Here is a 22,390-nt window from a genome sequence, read left to right on the forward strand (position 1 = left end):
ATTCCAAGTAAATCCCACTATAAGCAGTAAATGTTATTCTCAAATGAGTTATAAAAGCAGTTGTAAAGTTAAATGCAAAATGTATCTTCTCTGAATTATATTCCACAGCTCAATGGGATTTATTGCATAAATGCACCCCTCCCCCATTTTCTTTCCTTATGCAGATTTAAAGTTCTAGCATTAGAAATTGTAATATATACAATTATCAAAATTATATACTATAAGAAATATAAAGTTATTCCTTTTTAAGAAATGTTATAGACAGTGGTTGGATTCAGCCAGTTTGCACCACTTTGGCAGAACCGGTACCTAATTTTTTGTTGCCCAGGCCTAGAATAGACTTCCAGAAGCAACATCCACATAGAACCAGTTGTTCACATATTTGAATCCCACCACTGGTTATAGAGAAAGTAGTCTCATGGAAAATTCAAAGGGCTTGGAGAACATGGATTATCTGAACCACTTTCAGGCTGAGATATGGGACTGAGTTGACTATGCTCCTGAATGATCTCTGGCAGGAGCTTGATAAAGGCAGTGCATCCATCATTGCTCTTCTTGACCTCTCAGCAGCCTTCTGGACCAGCTTTAGGAATTAGGAGTGGATGTCACAGTGTTGTGCTGATTCTCCTCCTCCCTCTGGGGTTGGTTCCAGTTGATGATGATATGAATGAAGAGGTACAGCACGTGGTCCCTGCTTTGTGGGGTGCCACATGGTTTGATTGTCTCTTCCCTCTTATCTCACATCTACGCTTGACCGTTGGGTGAGGTCATCTGATGGTTTGGATGAGGTATCATCAATATGCTGATAATATCCAGCTTATATCTCCACCCTGGGCTGCCTGAGTGATGCCGTGGAGTCCTGTCTCAGTGCCTGGAGGCTGAAAAAGCCTGGGTGGGGCATAATGGGCTTTGGCTTAAACCAAGCAAGATGGAGTGGCTGTAGGTTCTTGGGCCTTCTGGTACCAAAGCTTTCCCATCTCTGGTTTTGGATGAGGTGGCACTGTCTCAAATGGACCTGGTGCACAAACTGGGGGTCTTCTTGGGCTCACAACTCCTGCTGGAACAGCAGGTGGTTGCTGTGGCTAAGAGGGCCTTTGGGTTGGGTGCCAGTTGCTTTGATTCGTGGATCAGGGAGTTCATTACTCCCATTTTGACTACTGCAATGCCCTCTATATGGTACTACCCTTCGTGAGCATTTGAAAGCTTCAGCTGGTACAGAATGTGGTTGCATGGGTTGCAAATGGTGTCAGCTACTCAGCACATGTATCATCTTTCCTTTAGGGGCTGCATTAGTTGCTAGTGTGTTTTCAACTGGAACTCTAAATACTTGTACCCAAACTTGGGACTGAGTTACCTGGAGAACCATCTTCTTACAGTTGTTTTTATTCATCGAATCCACTTCAGTAGGATGGGCATGCACTTTGGGCATGCACTGACCAAGGAATGTCAGCTGACAGGGACCAGGAGTTGTGATTTTCTGCATAGTGCCTATCTTCTGAAACATGCTCCCTCTTGAAATAGGATGGCCCCAGCCCTGCTGGCTTTTTGGAAGGCCGTGAAAACCCAGTGGTTCCTTCAAGTATGACACTAGTGCTGACACTAGTGGATTATTAATTGGTTTTATGATTATTCACCACTTAGAATTATTGATTTGATATGGGTGGCTATACAAAACAAATAAATAATAAATGGATGAATAAATATATTAGGTTTCCTGTCATAAATGGAATTATGAATAATGGAATTTATTCTCACCTATTATTCTCATGATATTATTCTTATTCACATAGAAAGCATAACAATTCATGTTTTTAAAGAATATTAGTTTTCTGTATCTGAATTTTATATTGCCTGTGTTATCTGTTAACTATATAAACCCGTGCATTGGTCAATGATCATAATAACGTGAAAGTGAATTTTTAAAAAGTGTGCTACTTTAACTATTTTTTTTTGTTTTAAAATGTAGTGATCTAAAATAAAAAGGGAAGTATGTATGAAACATTGACATATGAATACTTCTTATTGTGTGCCATGAAATTCTTAGTAGGGATTGTTGTATATAGCATGAGGACAACTAACCTGCTAACTTTGCTACATTTTCTTTATTTTGTTCAGTGAAATGTGAAAGTCTTGGTTGATCAAAGCCACAATGATCAGTGGAGTAAAATATCCAGGAGTCTTATGTTGATGATCATGCAAGTTGTAACTTGGTATGAAAGTACATGATAAAGAAAATGAATTAACTAAACAAACAGGGGAAAAATTGTCCCTGAACTAAAAAAAATGGGGCAGATACAATTTATTTGAATCAAAATGATTTGATCACAGAGTGTTTTTGATGAATGCATAAAAGGAAATAAAATATAGACTTAATTATGGATGTAAGTACTCAAATATATGGGAGAAGGGTTTCTTGTACATGTGCATGGATGCATGGATGCTGCATATTATGGTTTAGTGAAGGATAAAAGAACTTGCAGTGATTTGTTTAAAAAAATTGAAACATTTTGAATGAATGCAATGAGGATACGTGATATGAGGCAATGGGCTGGAAACAAGAAGAGTGAAATTAGAGTGGCACTTAGAGACCTAGGAACAAATGAGAAAGTTGATTAGAAGTAGTCTCCAACTTACGACCACAACTGAGCCCAAAATGTCTCTTCCTGAGGGAAACATTTCTTAAGTAACATTTGCTCCATTTTATGACCTTTCTTGCCACAGTTGTTAAGTGAATCACTGCAGTTGTTAAGTTAGCAATACGACTGTTAAGTGAATCTGGTTTCTCCATTGACTTGGCTTGTCAGAAGGTTGCAGAAGAGGATCACATGACCCCAGGACACTGTAATAGTCATGAATATATAACAGTTGCCAAGCATCTGAATTTTGATCATGTGACCACGGAGATGCCACAACGGTCCTAAGTGTGAAAAACAACAATCACTTTTTTCAGTGCTTTTGTAACTTCAAACAGTCACTAAATGAACTGTTGTAAGTCAAGGACTTTCTGTATTTGGCGAACAAAAAGAATGGGTTTTTTTAATACCAGTTTTAAATGTGTGTTTTTTATTCATACTTACACTGTAAAAGCAGGATTAATGTTCTTGTTTATGATGAAAGACTGAGAGAATCAGTGGACAGAAAGTGATGAGAGGATCTGATTGTGGAACAGATTATTATTTGCCAGTATAAAAATTTATACTGAGAAAAAAGATCGTGGAAGAAAGGAAGAGAAAAAAAAATGGAAAAAACTGAAGTGAATGTAGAACACTTACAGAAAGAAATGGCATAAACTGTTTATGAAAAATATTTACCTGTCTTCTAATTTCAACAGAATGAATGGTAAGAGAATGAAAGGAAAGGTGATACATACTCTACTTGCAAATGAATAAAGAGAATTGTGCTATAAAGTGTCAGACTTCACACCTGGCTCAGATCTCCAGACAATTAACCCTTAATTCACCTCTCAACTAGACTAGATGAAGACTCCCAGACATAATTTGCCTTGATTAAAAATCGTATTGCTGACAAGAATGAAACTTTAAACAGCAATTGACTGCCAACTGCAAAGCAAAGAAATTACAAAATTCTCCAGGTTTTAAGCTCTACGCTTCTTCCTCTCAGTTTTCCAAATTAACTAAGTATGGCCCTTGGGCAGTGGAAGTTTGTTTGAAATAGAAGCCCCTAGACTGGAACTTCTGCTTTACACCAAGTACCACAGCAGTATGTGGTGATATTCTAATGAGAAGTGTGAAAAAGATGCCTGATAGAATGAAGAGGTAAGACAATTAAGAAAAAATGTGAATGTAAGAGAATGCTATCAAAAATGGGGATGAGAGAAAGGTATTTCTAATGTGTATATAGAAAAAAATAGTTGTTATAAATGTAATCAAAGAAAGCCAGGTATAGTTATGATTAAAACAAAAGAATGATCTTTAGGGCAAAGGCTAAAATGGGCTTCATTGCTTCACATAGAGGAATCGTTTTGGTGTATTAACCTTGATCAGTTTTGACATGCATCAACTTTTAACGTTTATGCACTGCTCTATTAGGACATGAACACTTTGCCTGGATGTTACTTTTGCTGTGTGTGACTGCCTGCAATTATACACACAGCAACATACCAAGAATTTTGATTGATCTCATGCATATCAGTTCATACTGAAATGTGTACAAGTATATAACCTATTTTTTATTCTCTAGATGGATTTTTAATCAGTTTTGAAAACAATCACTTAATTAGGATGTAAATTCTGTAATCAACCAAGCCAGATGGTTGATTAAGAGAGTGTTTCTGCCTGACCTCACAGATAACCTGAATGTCAGAGCCTCTAATAGTTTAAGTGCTCTGCTGGTAACAGGCTGGCAGGGAAAAAAGTCAGGAAGTGTAATTTACTATCTTCTTTGCCATTTTTAGTAATTTATTTGTTTGCTTGTTTTCTTCCTTATTGGTGGGGATTTGCATAGTTTTAAACCAGGGATGTCAAACTGCCAGCCCTTGGGCCAGTTTCATCATACTGAAGCTGCGCCCACCCCATTGCTGGCAATGCAAAAAGAGTCGTGATATGTCGTGACACATCATGTTACGTGGCGAGTTTGACACCCGTGTTTTAAACTAACTCTTGGGCATGCTGAATTACCACGAAGGCTTTGACTCATTTAGCATCAGTCCTTCCCTCAATTTCTTCCCATGCCATGCCCTCTGCTCCAGAACTGTTAGAGCACAGATGGAATCATAGATATTTCTATAGGGTTTAGGACAGGGATGTCAAACTGCCAGCCTTCAGGCAGGTTGCATCATGTGGAGGCCGCGCTCACCCCAGCTCCAGTAATGCAAAAAAAGTTGTGATATGTCAAAACATGTCACATGACATGCTGAGGTTGCCTACCCCTGGTCTAGGATGTAGGATCCAATGACAGGGTCCCCCTCCAAACCCACAGCACATCTTGGGAAGCCAGGTTCACTTAACAACCATATTACTAACTTAACAACTGCAGTGATTCACTTAACAACTCTGGTGATAAAATGGGGCAAAATTCACTTAACTGTTTTGGATAGCAATAGAAATTTTGGGCTCAACTGTGGTTATAAGTGAAGGGCTACCTGAACATAAAGAGATTGACTTGTTTGCTAATTTAAACAGGAAGTGAGATAGTCCTTACATTACAACTATTCATTCAGCAACCATTTGAAGTTACAATGGCACTGAAAAAAGTGACTGACAACCAGTCCTTGGAGTCACAGCTATTGGAGAACCCCCATGGTCACATGATTAAACTCCATAAACTTGAGAAACAGCAAGTTTTTACTACAGTTGCAGCATCCCAGGGTCATGTGTTGCCATTTGCTACTTTCCCAGCTGGCTTCTGACAAACAAAGTCAGAGGAAGCAGAGCAGAGCAAGGGGGAGAGCTGGATTTGCTTAATGACCACTTAATTCCCATAGCAACTACAGCGGAACTGCAGTGATTGACTAGACAATATGGCAAAAAAGGTCATAAAATGAAGTGCGGCTAACTTAACTGCCTGCCTTAGCAATGGGAATTCTGGTCCGAAATGGGGTTGTAAGTCAGGGACTACCTGTACCACAAAGATGATATGGCTTGGAGATCTGCTGATTTTCCCTTTGTTAATTCTATTTCTCATTAGATGATAGACATGTCAATCAAGGTAGCACAAGAAAATAAAAGGAGATCATATAGTAAACAAGATTATATATGAAGAAGTGTGCATAGACATGAGTGATACAATAAGTGAGACAATATGTAGACATCAACATCTGGCTTTGTTTATTCATCTTAACTACCAATGTTCTTCAGACACTATTCTGCAATACATATGAATAGCAGTATATATCTTTTTCCCCTCCTTATGAACAATTAGGTTAAAAATTCTTGCTTAAAGGAGAAAATCCTTAATCTTCTTTACTGAAGTGACCCTACAGAGTGCAATGAAAAGCCAGCTGATTCTCTATGAGCTTCCATGTTTGCCTCATTGGATTCTCAGAGGGTGTTTCCTTTCATTAAGTAGTTGGTATGGTTTTGTTTATGCTGCCATATCTTTCTTTAGAACATATTACAATAACAATTAAAGCCATTCTCCTGAAGTAGAGTGGTTCTGTTTCTATAACTTATAAACCATATGGCATGTTTGGTAGTCCACAAGAGAAGGATTCCTTCTCTCCTTTGCTTCCTGCCTTGGCAAAAATGCAATTAGACCACAACAGATGGTGGATACTGTTTTCTCCTTGGTAGGTGGCTCATCAGATTCCTGAGAAAATCAGATAAACAAAACACTAATCTACTGTATTTTCCATAAATTACAAAATCTACACATACTCATAGATGTTTTACCAGCTAAAAAATGTGCACACAATACACTAACTTAGCAAGATTGTATGCTATTTTTTTGTTATTTGTTTTAGAATACTTACTTTAAAATATTTATTAAAGCAAGTCTGTCTCTTTCTGCCATTTCAATAAAATAAATTGTACACAGTCTAAAGGAATTTGGACCACAATCAGATTCTAAGGAGTCCTTATTATGTGTGAGAGAATAGTAGTACAAGAGGCAATAGTTAAAGAAATGCTGCTTATTAGTAAGCAGCATTTATATTTATCACTTTCTATGACATTGGAATAAATTAAACTCAATGTCAAATGAAAGTCATCAGAAACACAATATTTCAAATGTTAAACTGGGATTGGATAGACTCAGGTTCATGACAATCCTTAAGGTCATAGTCTCTCAGTATCACCTATTCGTAGAGATGTCCTTTAAAAACAGATGAGAGTGCTACAATATGCCATCTTGCACTCATGGAAAAATAATGGAATATACATCTAATGAATAAGAAAAATGAAATTTCATGAATAAACTGATAAATAAATGATTCTTGCAAAACTGGAAACGTGTGAATAATCTGAGAATGTGATCCATTATTTTGAATACGGATCATGTCCTGCCTCTACCATGTAAGATAATAAAATTAAATCACATACTCTCTATACAATAGTATTATAAAAGATTCCTAACCACAGTAATATAAGCAATAATCCAAAAGGTTGTCATACAGCCACAGAGAATGCAGTGAATAGAGTTTTGTTGTTATTGTTGTTTTCCTCCACTTGATTCCATTAAAAAAATGCAAAGTCATGAAAGTTTCTACAGGTGTAGAAGGGAAGTTTCTCCTTTCCTCTTTCTTGAAGCAGTTCCTCAGTGTCAGTTAAAATTGAACTCCATGCTTCAAAGAAAGGCTTATCATATGTTTTGAATTACTATATAGTGGTTTTAGATGTACTGATTATGAAGACAAATTTAATACCATACCACAATGTTTTTTTTAAATAATTAGTGCAACTTAAAAAGCAAATTATAGTATAGTAAGACCAATTCTGTTAGGAAAAAAATAGGAACCATATAAATTCTTATGCATATCCAGGACAGTTCCTTGATTATTGTCATAGTTTGAGACATAATTGTTCATTGGAATATTTTAAATATAAAATTTGACTTTATTTGGTTATCAGGTTACAGTGGATGAAAGCAACTTGTAAATAAGGTCACCTATTTAATAAGCTTATAGAGCAGAAATAAATATGTGGTACTTCACTTCTACTTTCCCCAATTAAACCTAGATATCATTTGCATTTTTAGCAGTGAATTTTCAGTTGGGGTGGGTGGGTAGAAAGGAACTACCCAGAACCACGATCTTAAGACTTCAACATTCTCATAAAGAAAGAACAAAATCAACTTACCGTTTTAATGATAAGATGTATCATTATAAACACTAACCTGGAGGCAAAACACTAAAGAGAAGGTATATTCAAGTACAGAACAGAGCTTAAAAAATAAGATAGAAATCACCCACCTTCCACATAGTTGTCTTCTGAAAGCACATAACAGGGAGGGAGAGAAAGGGGAAAAACATTCATTAAGCAGCATGCAGACTGGAACTTGCCTTTGCATGTTAGCATCATGCAAGGCATCAAACACCACATGCAAGTGATCCATTGCTATTATCCAAAAGGAAGCAGGGCAGGGGAGACCCGAAGCACAGGGAAGAAGTGTTTGCTCAGTTAAAAGGAAAAGGGAATCCCACACAATATGGAAGAAAAACAAAACATGCCATTTCTCAAATGAAAGGAGAGGTTGATCATTAAATGGGCCTCTGCTGTATCTGGATTCATCTGTCATAAGTTCTTAGATCAGTCAAGGACTGAGTTTTGTACATGAAGAAAATTTTAAACTGAGTGAGAGATAAAACTGCTGGGATCCAAGTTTGTTTGAAAGGTGCACCCTCTGGATTTAAATCCTTTTGTAAGAGGGTAGGAAAACTATTCAGTAACTAAAGAAAAACCAAATATAAGTTAAGAAATCCTATTTATTATCCTTACATCTTTCATAGAAAAAGTTCTTGCATTAGAAAACATAAGAATTGTCTATTTGGTTTTGTTTTCTTAATTTCTCTGCTCCTGTGATTTTTTTTTCTCTGTTTGTTTTGTGCAAGAGTTTCCTGGATGATGTTTTTCATATTATTCATCTTTGTGTTACAAATTACTTCCTCTATTAAATGGTCTTACCTACAGATTAAAAACACTGAAGAAGCAGAGCCATTAAACATTAAGGTTAAAATGGAACCCTAATTTAAAATACTCTCTGCTCTAAATTTGGTAAATTGCTTTAAGCTAAGTCTTCTACAAGAATAATTACATCATCCATGTATTTTACTGTGTGTGATCATAACATGCTGCATATTTTGAAATTGTTCTATTGAAAAAAATCGCCAGTTTCTTAATAACTTTGATTTTTGTAATCCAGATGGGCAAAAAATATTGAACATGGAATACACAGTTATGGGGATAAATTTTTAATGGTTTGTTATGTATGCTTTGTGAGTTGTGTTTAGCCTGGTACATCAAATGGTGTGCTGGAGTGCAATATAAATGGTTGTGTGAATTACAGTCACACAGAGTCAAAAAAGAATTCTTAACCCCACAGGTCATTTTAAAATGAGATATTGATAACATAAATGTACATAACACAATACTAGTGTGATCAAGGACATACAGTAGAGAATAGAAACTGGCAAACAAGTAGCACCCAACAGATTAAACTGATTGAAATAGAAGTGATATGAATTTACAGTAAGTGCTAGCTAAATTTGAGGATACATTTTCTCCCTGAGATTATAAAAACAGAGTTATTGTCAATCTCTTGGCAAACTATGTACATTTGTGCCTGGTGGCCTGAATTTGGTTTCATGTAATACTAGCAAGCAGAAATTAATCAACTGGTAATCAAAACATAGGAGGTCAATCAGGCAAGGAAACAAAAGTTGACAAATCACAAGATAGATCAGTCAGAATTAATCATATTTGATCCTAATATCCCTTTCATATTTAAATCATACCAATGTCTACATAGGAAAGAAATGGCACTTTACTTCATCTCAGTTCCTAATTAATTCCATCAGATTTGAAACTTTCACAGATATCATATGGTTTCACTTGTAATGTTATTCATACAATGCTACATTTACTGTGTACAGTGTATCACATCTTCTCCTCAATATCAGCTCCAGATCTCAGAAAGTCCTTCAAAACACACCTTCAATGAACTCTGTTCCCTTCACGAGTCACCAATATTTTCGTCCTCATTTTTTCCTGCTGTTGGCCAACCAACCAGCAAGAAAGCAATGGAAGCTATAGCTGCTTCGTCTTACTAGCATTAATTGCTCACTCCATTTCAACACAGCAAGACACTAGAAAAACAAATTAAAGAAAAAGAGCAGGACTAAAAAGCTTCTCTCAGTGGATGATCTCAAGATACCAGTAGTCAGTACTCAGAATGGATCACTAACTCAGTCCAGAGCTACTGGCCTTGCTAAGTCTTTTTAATAATTACTTTTATCCTGCCTTTATTATTTTTATAAATAACTCAAGGCAAGGAACATATCTAATTCTCCTTGCTCCCTTGACCCTCCTCCCCCATCACATGTTCTTTACCTGCCTCTTCTGCTTAACAACTCCTACAATTTGGGATTATGACACCAACTGGGACTGCCTGGCTTTGTTGTCGCTAAGTGATGCAATCACATGACCTCACATTTTATGGCCTCATTGCTTAGTGAGGGCAACCTCTGTCCCAACTGCTGTCATAATCCAAGTTCTCCTTGTACTGAATTCTTCCACTATCCTATTTTGGAAAGAAATTTCAGTTAGTCTGTGACATTCAAAAAATATTAATCATTTCCATGATTGGATAATTTGGAAGAACAGAACAAAGAAAGAATCTGTCAAATAGTTAGGAACACTGAACAACAGTATTTCTACAGGATTTCACAAAGGCATCTTGTTTTCTCATTCTTGGAGAAGGCAGAGATGGAATCTGGATTTTGGTGAGACTGTCTTCTGGTTTTTTGTTTTTTGTTTTTTAGCTTTTTATTGTCTCATTTATTTAATTTATTGATTAATCAAATTTATATAGCTGCCCATCTCACTGAGACAATTCAGCATGGTGAGCAACAATCAAATAAGAAAAATGAATAAAATCAAAAGTGTATAATGTAAAAAAACCCACCTTATTAATAACTATAATAAAAGTGAAAGATACAAACCACAGAAGAGGGAGAATAAAAATGATCACTTCAACAATGGTGCCTTATGGGCAAGTTTCCTGTTGCCTAGCAGTCCCCATCCCGACAACATAGTTTTGAGAGTTTTACAAAATACTTGTTTGTTTGTTGTTTGTTTGTTTATTGGCAGATCATATTACCACAGGTTAACTCTGGGAGGCTTATGAAAAGGGATGAAGCTAATCTAATTTCTTGGGGAAGAACATTCCATAAGATGGTTGCCATAGCAGAGAGGGCATTTCTCCTGGGATCCACCAAATGAATATCCATAGCCAATGGTACCCACAACATGCCAACTCTGCCAGATCTCTGCCAGGGTGCACTGATGCAACCAAGGAGAGGAAATACCTCAAATAACATAGTCTCATGCTCTTAAGAGCTTTAAAGGTTAAAATCAGCACTTTAAATTGGACCCATAAATACAGCTTGCAGAGCAGAGGTGTAACAGGTGCTGCTTTAGGACTCACATAATAGCTTGCACCACTGCATTCTACACTACACCAGCTGAAGCTTCCAGATATTTTGAATGATATTTAAATGTGTTTTTTCTCCATGTCCAAAAGAGACAATAAAAGGGACAATAAAAACAGCTGAATGCCATAATCCAAATTGAGGTTGGGAGAGGAGAAGGACTTTATTGCATCACTCAAAACTTTCCCAGTAAAGTGCAATAGGATTATATTCCAGCATTAAGTGTGCATTGGGTTTGTACTTTGCACACTGGATTCTCCTATGTTTATATGTAGAAAGATTTTGCATGTGGCTGTTTCCTAGGGTTTCCAAAATCTAAATGATATTATCAGAATTAATTTGTATATAGCTTAATTGGCATCTAATGGTTTTCTGGATTTTTGCAGCTAAAATAACATATTTGATAACTGTATTCTTCCTAGAAATGTTCAGTAACAAGACAATAATGTACAGAAATAATTCCCTTTTATTTCTTCTCATTATGTTTTGTAAAGTAATGTAAGCTACTTACAACCAATTTTCAAAGTTGCAGTGGCCACAATCACACCATGGACACATGATTGCATTTTGGGTGTTTGGCAACCAGCTCACCTTTACAACTGTTTATAGTTTCCTTTAGTCACATGACTGTGATTTACATTTTTTTTTATCAATTTCTATTTCTGGCAAAAGCCATCCACAGGGGCACATTATTAATTACTAAAGCCAAAAATGTCAAAAAATCAGGTCTGGTTGTGTGATGCTTTGATTTATGACCACAATGACTTATGAGCATAATTTGAGGTTTAGTTGTTCTCATAAATCAAGGATTACCTGTATCTCCCAGATGTCTGACCAGAAGGATCTGAATAAGCTTCTACTTGCCCCTAAAATCCTCCCAACCCAAATGTTTACTTGTTTTCCCTGATTAACTAATAGAAGTATAGATGGAAACATATAACCCAAGATTACCTGGAACATACTTGTGCTATGTTGTACACATATTTGAAATTGTAAATTACTAGAATTTGTGAATTACAATTGGATAAATGTAAATAAAAAAATAACAAAGTGAATATGTAAAACAATCTTGTTTCAATGCCAATCTTTCTCCTAGCCTCATATAGACTGATGGCATATTTCCTACATAAATTAAAGATTAAGTATTCTTTTTAGATGGTAAGTCCATGTATTTGGTTTACATCCTTATGTAGATATATGTAAGTATTAATGATATATTGATGTTTGTTTGTTTTTTTAAAAAACTGTTAGTTGGGAGCTGCCCAGAGTTTGATAAAAGTTGAATGGCTATATTAAAAATACTAAATGTTTTAAATAAATAAATAATTGACAATCTTGTTTTGTTTTGCTCTTTCCCAGCAGCCCTTTATAAAAATAAGATTCAATCTTTCCTTTTGAGGGACAATTCTACTTTTTCCTTTCTTATGGGCAATTTTTCATCTCTCTGTAAATGAAGCTCCATTAAGCAGGATTCAGCTCAATCTGTATTCAATACTAGCACTAAACTTTATGAGAATATATTTCCTAGAATGTATCAAATTTTTCTCCACCACTGAATAATTGTTCATAATATACACTATCATAAAAATATGTATCTGCCACTACAAATTTGATTTCAGGCTAACATCTTTGCAGAAAGTATAAATGCAAATGATCAAATAGTTCTTTTAATATTTTATTTATTTATATCCCATGTTTATTACTTTTATAAATAATTCAAGGCAATGAAAATACCTAATACTCCTTCCTTCTCCTATTTTCCCCACAATAACAATCTGGGAAGGTGGGTTGGACTGAGAAAGAGAGTGACAAGGCCAAAGTCACCCAGCTGGCTTTGTTGCCTAACATAGGACTAAAACTCCCAGTCTCCTAGTTTCTAGCATAGTGCCTTAACTACTAAACTAACCTAGTTAAGGCCAGTGGAGTGAATACAAAGGTGAGGATGCAGTTTATCAAACCTGAAATGTTCCATGCATTATTAATTTTAAAAAATATTTTGCAAAGAACCAAGTTGCATTTTATCTGTCAATTTTGGTTTTCACAGTTCTTGTTAAATTAACATTCAGTGAAGACTGCTTGCTTTGAAAATGCAGCCTCTGCCACTTTTTATTCCACATCCATCATCCACTCTATCTTGGTACATATTTTCTTTTGGGAAATATTTTAGAAACCCATTTAAAAACTATTCATTGGAAAAATGTTCTCAAGGCTGGAAGTTTCAATCCAAAAAGGAAGGCATTTGCTTTGCAATGGCATGATCTTACTTTCTTCATTTCCCTCCTCAGCAATATCACTGGCTCACTTCTGCATCTTAAAATTTTGTAAGCATATTCAACTTTGTCTGAAACCACCAAAATATCTTTGTATGAATACCACATTATAAATTGTTGTTGTTGTTAGTTGTGAAGTTGTGTCTGACCCATTGTGACCCCATGGACAATGTTCCTCCAGGCCTTCCTGTCCTCTACCATCTTCTGGAGTCCATTTAAGCTCACACCTACTGCTTCAGTGACTCCATCCAGCCACCTCATTCTCTGTTGTCCCTTTCTTCTCTTGCCTTCAACCTTTCCCAGCATTAAGCTCTTCTCCAGTGAGTCCTTCCTTCTCATTCGGTGGCCAAAGTATTTGAGTTTCAACTTCAGGATCTGGCCTTCTAAAGAGCAGTCAGGGTTGATTTCCTCTAGGACTGACTGGTTTGATTACCTTGCAGTCCAAGGGACTCGCAGGAGTCTTCTCCAGCACCATAGTTCAAAGGCCTCAATTCTTTGGCGTTCAGCCTTTCTTATGGTCCAAATTTCACAGCCATACATTGCAACTGGGAAGACCATAGCCTTGACTATACACACTATTGTTGGCAGGGTGATGTCTCTGCTTTTTAGTGTGCTGTTTAGATTTGCCATGGCTTTCCTCCCCAGGAGCAAGCATCTTTTAATTTCTTGGCTGCAGTCCCCGTCTTCGGTAATCTTGGAGCTCAGGAAAATACATTATAAATTACCCCCCCCCCCCAAAAAAAAATAACTCTACAAAAATGGTTGTCCAAACTCTTCTTGAAAACCACCAACTCTACTCTACTTTGCCTTTAGTCTACTTTTATTATTATTTTAATCTTTTGAGTCATTTTGCATAATTTCCATGTCATTGGGAAATTTAGGTTTCTGAATATAAATTCAGATTTGGACCGAATCTCTACAAATCCCTACAAGTTGAATAAATGTTTATTTATAGAGAAGACAATTATTGAACCATTAATTAAACTATTGACTACACAGGGAAGCGTTTTAGAGTTTTCAGCTTGGCAGTTTGTTGTGCCAATATAATCCTACTTCACCAGAATTCCCTTGCAATAGCTATTCACACTATAATCACCACTCATCTGGACTACACGCTGTTCAATGAGACAGCCTCAACATGCCACATACTCTTTGGAGAGAACCTCAAAGCTATAGCTGTGACAATACGCAGCAACTGGAATACTGGCAGACCAACCCTGCCAGTGCAGAATAACACCTTTGGTAACTGCATTGGTTACCAGAAGGCTTCTCAGCCGAGTTCAAAATGCTGTTAAAATAAAATCTGCCTGTCTGGTTTGATGATTATGAGAGGGCCTGCTAAGAGTATCCTTGCTTTTGTGAGGTATTTACAGTACAAAGTGGGAGGCTTTTTCAGTAGTAGGTTCCACTTTGCAAAATTCTCTTCCACACACTTATCCTCTTGTCATTTTGTAAATTCTTAAAAATAGCACTGTTCCATGATGCCTTTGGTCCAAGCTAAATGAGGGTGCCATAATAGTCTTAAATAGGAACTGTGTTGTATCAGTCAGTTTTGTTTTAATTGTGATGCTCTTGTTGTTCTTTTTTTTTACAAAGAATCTATTGGGAGATATTAAAAATTCTTTAAAATAAATAAACACAAGACCAACTTTCACTGCATGAAGTTAGTTTGGTATATATGCCTTCTGTGTTGTTTTAATTTTAGTTACTCCATAAAATAAAGGATGAAGTCACTGAAGCAGTAGGCGTGAGCTTAAATGGACTCCAGCAGATGGTAGAGGACAGGAAGGCCTGGAGGAATGTTGTCCATAGGGTCGCGATGGGTCGGCCATGACTTTGCAGCTAACAACAACAACAACAACAACAACAACACAAAATAAAGGATCAACAATTAGCAATTCAGCAATTCACCTTCTGTTATTAGAGAAATAGAAATAAGCAGCAATAAATAAGCTTTAAAATATATATTGGTACTTGGTGAAAAGATAAGTATAAGATAACTATAAGAGATATCTGGTAGACTCACTGTGCTGACAAATAAGTAAAACCTTGAATATTACACAAAATGCAGTTTGAAGTTCTGCATTTGTAAAAGTTTAATAAAAACATCAAAAATTAAAATGGTATTGGTGGCTTTCTTCTCATTGTCTGTGCACTATATACATTTACTTCAATAAAGCACAGTAGAGCTGCTGCATATGACATCACAACCGATCAAGGCATTTGTTTATAATATATATTGTTTTTTTAAGAAATATAATAAGCAAACTTTATTATCCAGAAAAATGATATTAAAAATGTGATGCTAAGTCTATTTATACTATCAACATATTCTAAGAATTAGCTAGAACAGCTCATGATAAAAAAATGCTTTAAACAACATTTCAATAAAAGCATATTTCACTAATCTATTTCTCACATCAGGGAACAATTGTGATAAAAGTGATTATAATACTACATTATTGCAGGCTGTGATCAAAATATGTAATAAAACATATTTCACAATCTACATTCTTACAGGTTATATGTATGTTTGATTGTTTGAATGTATGCATGTAAGGGGGGGATGTGTGTGAGGAGGTAAGGGTAGGTTGCCCTCTTGGTGCTGAGAGCTGTTGATGCTAAAGTGCTGCAGGCTGCTCAGATTCCCCTTCCAGGGAATCTGGAGGTGAGATCACTAGGACATTCATAGTCCTGAATCTTTGGGAGCTTGGTTTAGGGGATGGGGCTGTTATGGGGAAATAGAAGGAGATAGAATGGTGGCATTAGATAGAGGGAGATATGGTGGGAGACATAGAATGGCCTGCCCTTGGGGACCATGGAACCATTAATGATGCCACATTCTACTTCCTTGATCTCAGCCCTGATGCTCTGTCAACAGACCTTCAGTGGCCCTGGCCTCTGGCTGCTTTTACTGAATACCAGGTCAGTCTATAATAAGACCTCCATCATCTAAGATTTGATTGTTGATGAATGGGCTGACCTGGCATATATTACTATGATCTGCCTAGGTTCTGAAGTGGAAGAACTGCCTTTTCTGAAATTTGTCCAACTGGGTTTTTCATGTGGTATCAACTGACACTCTGGGGCAGCGATGGAGGTGTGGTGATTGCCATCAGTAAATCTTATGGTTTTCAGGTGACCTGCCATATAGGTCCCTAGTTGTAAGATACTGTTCATTAAGTTGGCTCTAAGGATCAGTTGAGATTCTTCCTGTTATACCTATCTATATGCTTCATAGCAACATCCTGGCCTGAGTTCCTTGCCTCCATTTCTGGAATGGCAGTTTTCTCTAGATTTAGGGTTTTAGGGGATTTTAATTAGCCTTCCCGTGGAATTGAGTCTGAGCTGACTCAGTGTTTATAGCTTCCATTACATAACCTGACTTGGGACAGTGGTCAAACTCCAGATTTTGTGTTCCTATCAGAGCAATGGCAGTGCACTCTGAAGCTGAGGGAACTTTCACTATTCCCTCCAGATAACACCCTGATATCTATGGGATTGCCTAGAAACACTGAAAGGAGGTTGAACTGATTAGACTGGACCACCCCCACTAACTGACTTAGATGGATTTCAGGAGGAGCTGTGGTTGTTCCTGTTGGTCTGCTGCATGTCCATCAGAAGCTTTGGAGGCTGCTTGGAATAAGAGTGTAGCTGAAGTCTTGGAACAGATTGTGTCTATGCAATCTCTCTTCTCATGGATCCTGCACTGCCTATGATTTACAGAAGTCTGGGGGGATGAAATGGGACAATAGAAGTCTAAGATTATTGCTGGCACTGAACAAAGGGCAAACCTGACCAAATATTGGATAGAGCCACTGTTAAGGACTAAATTGTGACAGCAAGGATGTTGAAGTAGCACTATATCTCTGCCCTGTTTGCATCCCATGCAGCCCTGTTTTGGGTGGTGTGTGCCCTCTTGGGTAAAGGAGGTTCAGAAAATATTTTACAGAGCCATGTGGAAAAAAATTGTGCAGCATCTGTCAGATAAATTTGCTTGAATTTGTTCCCAGTTGGACACTGGCCTTCTCATGGGAACAGGAACAGTTTGAACACTAGACATGAGGAAATTGGCAAAGTCCTCAGGACTGTGAACTCAGCTGTCTACAGAGATTCTCAATCATCCAGATCATGGTTGTTTCAAAGGTGCTTTTCCAAAAGGTAACTGGACTTCCTTGGTTTTTTTCCTTGAAAATATTTTGCTTCTCATCCAACAAAATCCAGTTGCCTTTTAGAGAAGACCACATGCTCTTTAGATCCCTGCCTGTCCTGATTTGTCAAAGCAGCCTTAGGGTGTGTATTATGTGAGTGACTTCAGGTGGTAATTAATTCTTCTTTGAGTGAGTGAGTTGTTCTTTTACCTCTTAAAGAACACTCTCCACAAGAAGCTATTATTGGACACCATTACAGTGGACAATTTTTATCCAGTATTTCACTTGGACAATGTGGTGGAGAAGGTGGTTACATAACAGCTTCTGGGCCTTGGAGGTTGTGGATTATCTGGATCCTTTTCAGTCAGGATTCAGACCCAGGAATGAAATGGAATGAGTATTGCTTGTGGTTTTGGATGATCTCTGGCATAGATGGAATGGGGACAGTAGTATATCCATCCTTTCTGTACTTGACTTATCAGCAGCTTTCAATAGTACCAACCATGGTATCCTTCTGGATTATCTTAGAGATTGGGGGTAGGCAGCACAGAGTTGTGCTGGTTCACATCCTTCTTTCAGGGTCACTTCATGATGATTGGGGGAAAGAGGATCCACCCCAGCCTCTACTATGTAGGCTACAATGGAGATTGGTTCTTTCTCCTCTCCTCTTTAAGAGGCTGCTGGATAAATTCATCCATTGTTATGGGGTGAGACATCATTTATATATATGTAACCCCTGGCAAATTAAACAATACTACCTCTCCCCAGTTACATCAGTGTGTGCCACTAGATCTGGCAGAGTAGGCATGTTGTAAGTACCATTAGCTGGGGACCTTCATTGGTGGGTCCAGAAGACTTGTCCTCTCTACCATGGTGCCCACCTTATGGAACATTCTTTCTCTGGAATTATATTAGTTTAATTCCTTTTGATATTCCAGAAGACCCTCAAGACCTGTTTATGTTATCTAACTTGGGGCTTAAGGGAACTTAAGACATGCTTAGATGGCTCCATTACTAAGATAGGAGTTTTTAATCCTCTCTTCATTTTTATAATAGTTGTCATTTAATGTGCATTTTATAATTTTTGAATTTGTTTTAATATTTGTTGTTTTATTTATTTTTGTGAGCTGGAGAGCTACACAAATCTGATTAAAAATTGACAGACAGACAGACAGATAGATAAACAATATAAGATTATGTAAGTTTGCATGATCTTTGTATGTAATATTGTAGGAGATGACTACACTGAACCCAAGGGGGGAGAGGTCAAGTATATCATTAGTCTTGAGATCCCTTTGCAATCTAATCCAGCCCACCTTGAATTCCATTGATTCTTTTCTACTGCCAATTTTCTTTGATAACTAGTAGTTCAGATTCTTGTACATGGTTAAGTTAGCATACAATAAACTTATTTTCATTGTACCACCTTGCTTTCTGATTTCTTGCATCTGACAAATATATTCCAAAAATGTCACATATTGATAAATGTACTATTGATGTATGCTTCCTTTCTGCTCATTCCAATTTGAAGACAGCTTACAACAATAAAAAATAAGAGTATTAAAGACAATACAATATATAAAATCCAAATCAAGCCCCAAATTAAAATGTATAATTAAAATAATAATTTTAAAATCTCAGCAAAATGGATATATTTGTACATTTTTGAAGTGATCTGACAGTTTGGCATACGGTATCATCAATATGCTTTCCAGCTTTGTATTTTCACCCAGGTGAAATAATCCCATTTGCCAAAAAGGAAAGTGAGATATACATAATGTTTATTTTTTTTTAAAAAAAATAATTTTAATTTTATTTCATTTTGATAAAAATTAAAATTTCAGCTTTAAGATTTATAAATGCACTATGCATCAGATGGTTTGCTCATAAAATAGTGCTTGGTATTTGAAATTTAAGGTATCATTTGTTCAGTCAATAATTATGAACTGACTGAAATTATTTAAAATGTGTTCACTTTATTACCAAATAATAAAAAGCTGTTTAAGGAATGTAGAATCACTTAATTTCTTCTTGATAGGAGGAGTGGAGCAGGTATACAAAAAAAGTTGAAAAAATCCACACCGTAGTTAAAACAAAGAGGATATGTTTTGAACTTTTTCTTTCACTGTATGAAATAGATACATAAAGCACTGATCTTTATAAAAAACAAAACAAAATCAACAACTGACAAAGTTGAGAATTATGGGGTTAGAGAGGGGGGGAGACCATTTTTAATTTCTTTTTTTCCTCCGATTTTTGTTTCTGAGCACACCTAGCAATAATGCAATATTTATGCATAGAAACTCAAAACCTCAGTTATTTAAACTGGCATTCTCTTTGAATGCCACCTATCAACCTAGGCACCTAATATTTGCAATGCCCCAAAGTCTCTAAGAAAGTCCAGTTGCCTTCTGAAAAGCACCTTTGGGACTACCATAACCTGGATGACTAAAATCTCCATGGACAATATTTGCAACAAGTGTCGATACACATGTGAGAGAAAGACCTCAAAAGTGAATATAAAGTGAAAAGAGTTTTATTTGCACTGGATAAAATTTCTCTTCAAGTTAGTGCTTGTAAAAGAGTCAAAGTTCCTATGCTGAAAGTAAAGGCTCTGTGAAACAGATGCTCAGAGACCATGAATCTTATAATCTGACTATACCCAGCTTTTTCTTCCACAGATTTATAGATAGTTGATTTTAAGGCAGAATTTCTACAGAGAACACTAGTTCTAAACTTAAACTAGCTAGCTAAACCCTTCTTGGATATAATCAAGTTAACTATCTGGGAAGTCAGCAGAAATATGAAGACTTGATTTATTGTTCTTTTGAATGAAATAAATCATTACATGATTAGGATCAGAGTGCAGCTGTTGGTATATAATGATACTTCTCAGTTCTGTGAATTTGTCTAGACTCTTTTTAAAAGTACTTAAATTGTTGACCATCTCACTATTAACTTGGGGAATCTCACTATTAACTTGGGGAATCAGATTGAGTTCTAAAAATCCTGCGCTGCTTGACTGTTCATTCCAAATGCATGGTTTTTTATGATTAAATCTCAGACTTGGACCACAATATTTTTAATATGGTAATTTTTATTAAAGTTTTGCAGAGCACATAAAATCAAGTACAAAGGAAGGAAGTACAAAGGAAGGAAGGAAGGAAGGAAGGAAGGAAGGAAGGAAGGAAGGAAGGAAGGAAGGAAGGAAGGAAGGAAGGAAGGAAGGAAGGAAATAAAAAAATAAAAGAAACTTCTGGTATCCTTTGCCGCAAATTTAAGTACTATTACAAATTATTCTTTCTCTATGTTTATAGAAAGGCTCACATTTTCTATAATCCAGTTGTTTTTATAGTCATCCAAATGACAAATCATAAGTGCATTTTTTTCTGCTTCATTCAAAACGTCTATAAGGGGTGTCCACTCAACTATAAATGTTTATGGTTTTCTTTAATCAAACAGCTTAAGGAATTCTTCTATCACTGCCAACCTGCCCATAGTTTGGATCTGGTGTGGGTAACCTGAAACCCCAGAGCCCCTTTTAGCAGTCATTAAAATGGTTAAAATATGAAACAAATGAAACTGAAAGATAAGACACAAGACAGCTATTCATGGTTAAAAATAATCTTTCAAAAGCCCCAACAACCTATACCCTTCATGTACATGCACTGAAAATATCTTTTCACTGGAGATTAAAATGCATCCAGGAATAAAAGGAAAATCTTGTCATAATCACAAAAGAAATTTAAAAGGTTGTCCTTATTTAAACAAAATGAATTTTGTGCACTAGTTTCCCACCTCCAGCAAAAATATCTAAATAAAATCCAGCATTTTTTTCTCCCTCTCTTAAATAAGCATGCTAGGAAACCTTGTTTCTTTGTTCTTTTAGTTGAGGATATATGACAACAAGGTGCAGTTCTATGTCCTTTGAACAAATTTCCCAGAAAGGATTTCTAAAGCTATTATTACTGCCCATATTAAGAGGAAACTCCCCCCATTGCTTTTCCTGGTACTAGTGTTATTGCTGTTATTATATTATTTCATTTTAATATTTTCCTCTCCTATCAGATTTATTAAACTGCCTAAGAGCAGTTACATAATAACACTAACATCTTGTGGAAAATGGACTTAATACATACTGTATGTAACAGTATATGAAAAATAAACATGTTTTGATAGCAACTGGTTATTACTTTCCCTTGTGGAGTTCTGTTAGGGATCATCCTTGATATTTCAGATTCAGAAGCTGAAGAGTCTGACCAGACAGAATGACACTCTGCATTATAGGTATAAACAGAAGAGAGTACACTTGAAGAGACACAGATGCAAGCTGGCCCAAGATATGAGTGAGCAAAGTCCTAAGCCATGAAATGTATTACAAAGAGTAAAGCGGTGAAATCCAGGCCATCTACTTGAAAAAGAGATATGTGACTCTCTTTGGGATGTCAGCCTGACCAACTATTTGTGGCAAATAATATTCCACCCACCTCCCTGAGACTAGCACAGCAGCTGAAGCTGGGTAAAGGATCTCCAGCCAAAGCTTCCTTCTGCTATTTCAACAATTAGGCAAAGGTCTATAGTTGTTATCCATTGGATGGTTTTATAAATTGATTTTTAAATTAATAAAGACATGAACTCTTTGGGGAAAGCACGAGACCTTCAAAAATAATTGCTAAGATCAATGTCAATGGATTGCACAGAGGCAGTTATCTGGAAAAAAATAAAATAAAGAAGAGATTATGAATTGAAGCCATTCAGTGTATTTGGATGCAGCTTTCATACTTTCCAAGCCAGGATGATCCTTTAAAACTTGGGGAAATTTTGAGGCAGCAGGTTGTAACATAGAAAGCTATACTACAAAATAA

General features: G+C 36.4%; 1 protein-coding gene and 1 long non-coding RNA gene across 22 annotated transcripts in view; one reads left to right on the forward strand and one right to left on the reverse strand.

The window, feature by feature from the left end:
- The window catches only part of NRXN1 (neurexin 1), a gene marked incomplete at its 5' end in the record, with an annotated part of 949,216 nt that overhangs the window by 843,909 nt on the left and 82,917 nt on the right, over positions 1 to 22,390 (reverse strand). For 13 of the 21 annotated variants that reach the window (XM_083350273.1, XM_083350278.1, XM_083350282.1 and 10 more), the window contains one exon: positions 7,868 to 7,885. The exons of the other annotated variants lie outside the window; for them this stretch is intronic. In XM_083350273.1, the coding sequence (XP_083206399.1) occupies positions 7,868 to 7,885 (18 nt within the window). The remainder of the gene's footprint in view (positions 1 to 7,867; positions 7,886 to 22,390) is intronic. 21 annotated transcript variants of the gene reach the window in all.
- LOC310633089 overlaps positions 1 to 22,390 on the forward strand; it is a 262,877-nt gene that overhangs the window by 26,236 nt on the left and 214,251 nt on the right. The gene's annotated exons all lie outside the window — the stretch shown is intronic.

The sequence above is a fragment of the Vipera ursinii genome (assembly GCF_947247035.1).
Source record: "Vipera ursinii genome assembly, chromosome: 1".
NCBI classification, from domain to species: Eukaryota; Metazoa; Chordata; class Lepidosauria; order Squamata; family Viperidae; genus Vipera; species Vipera ursinii.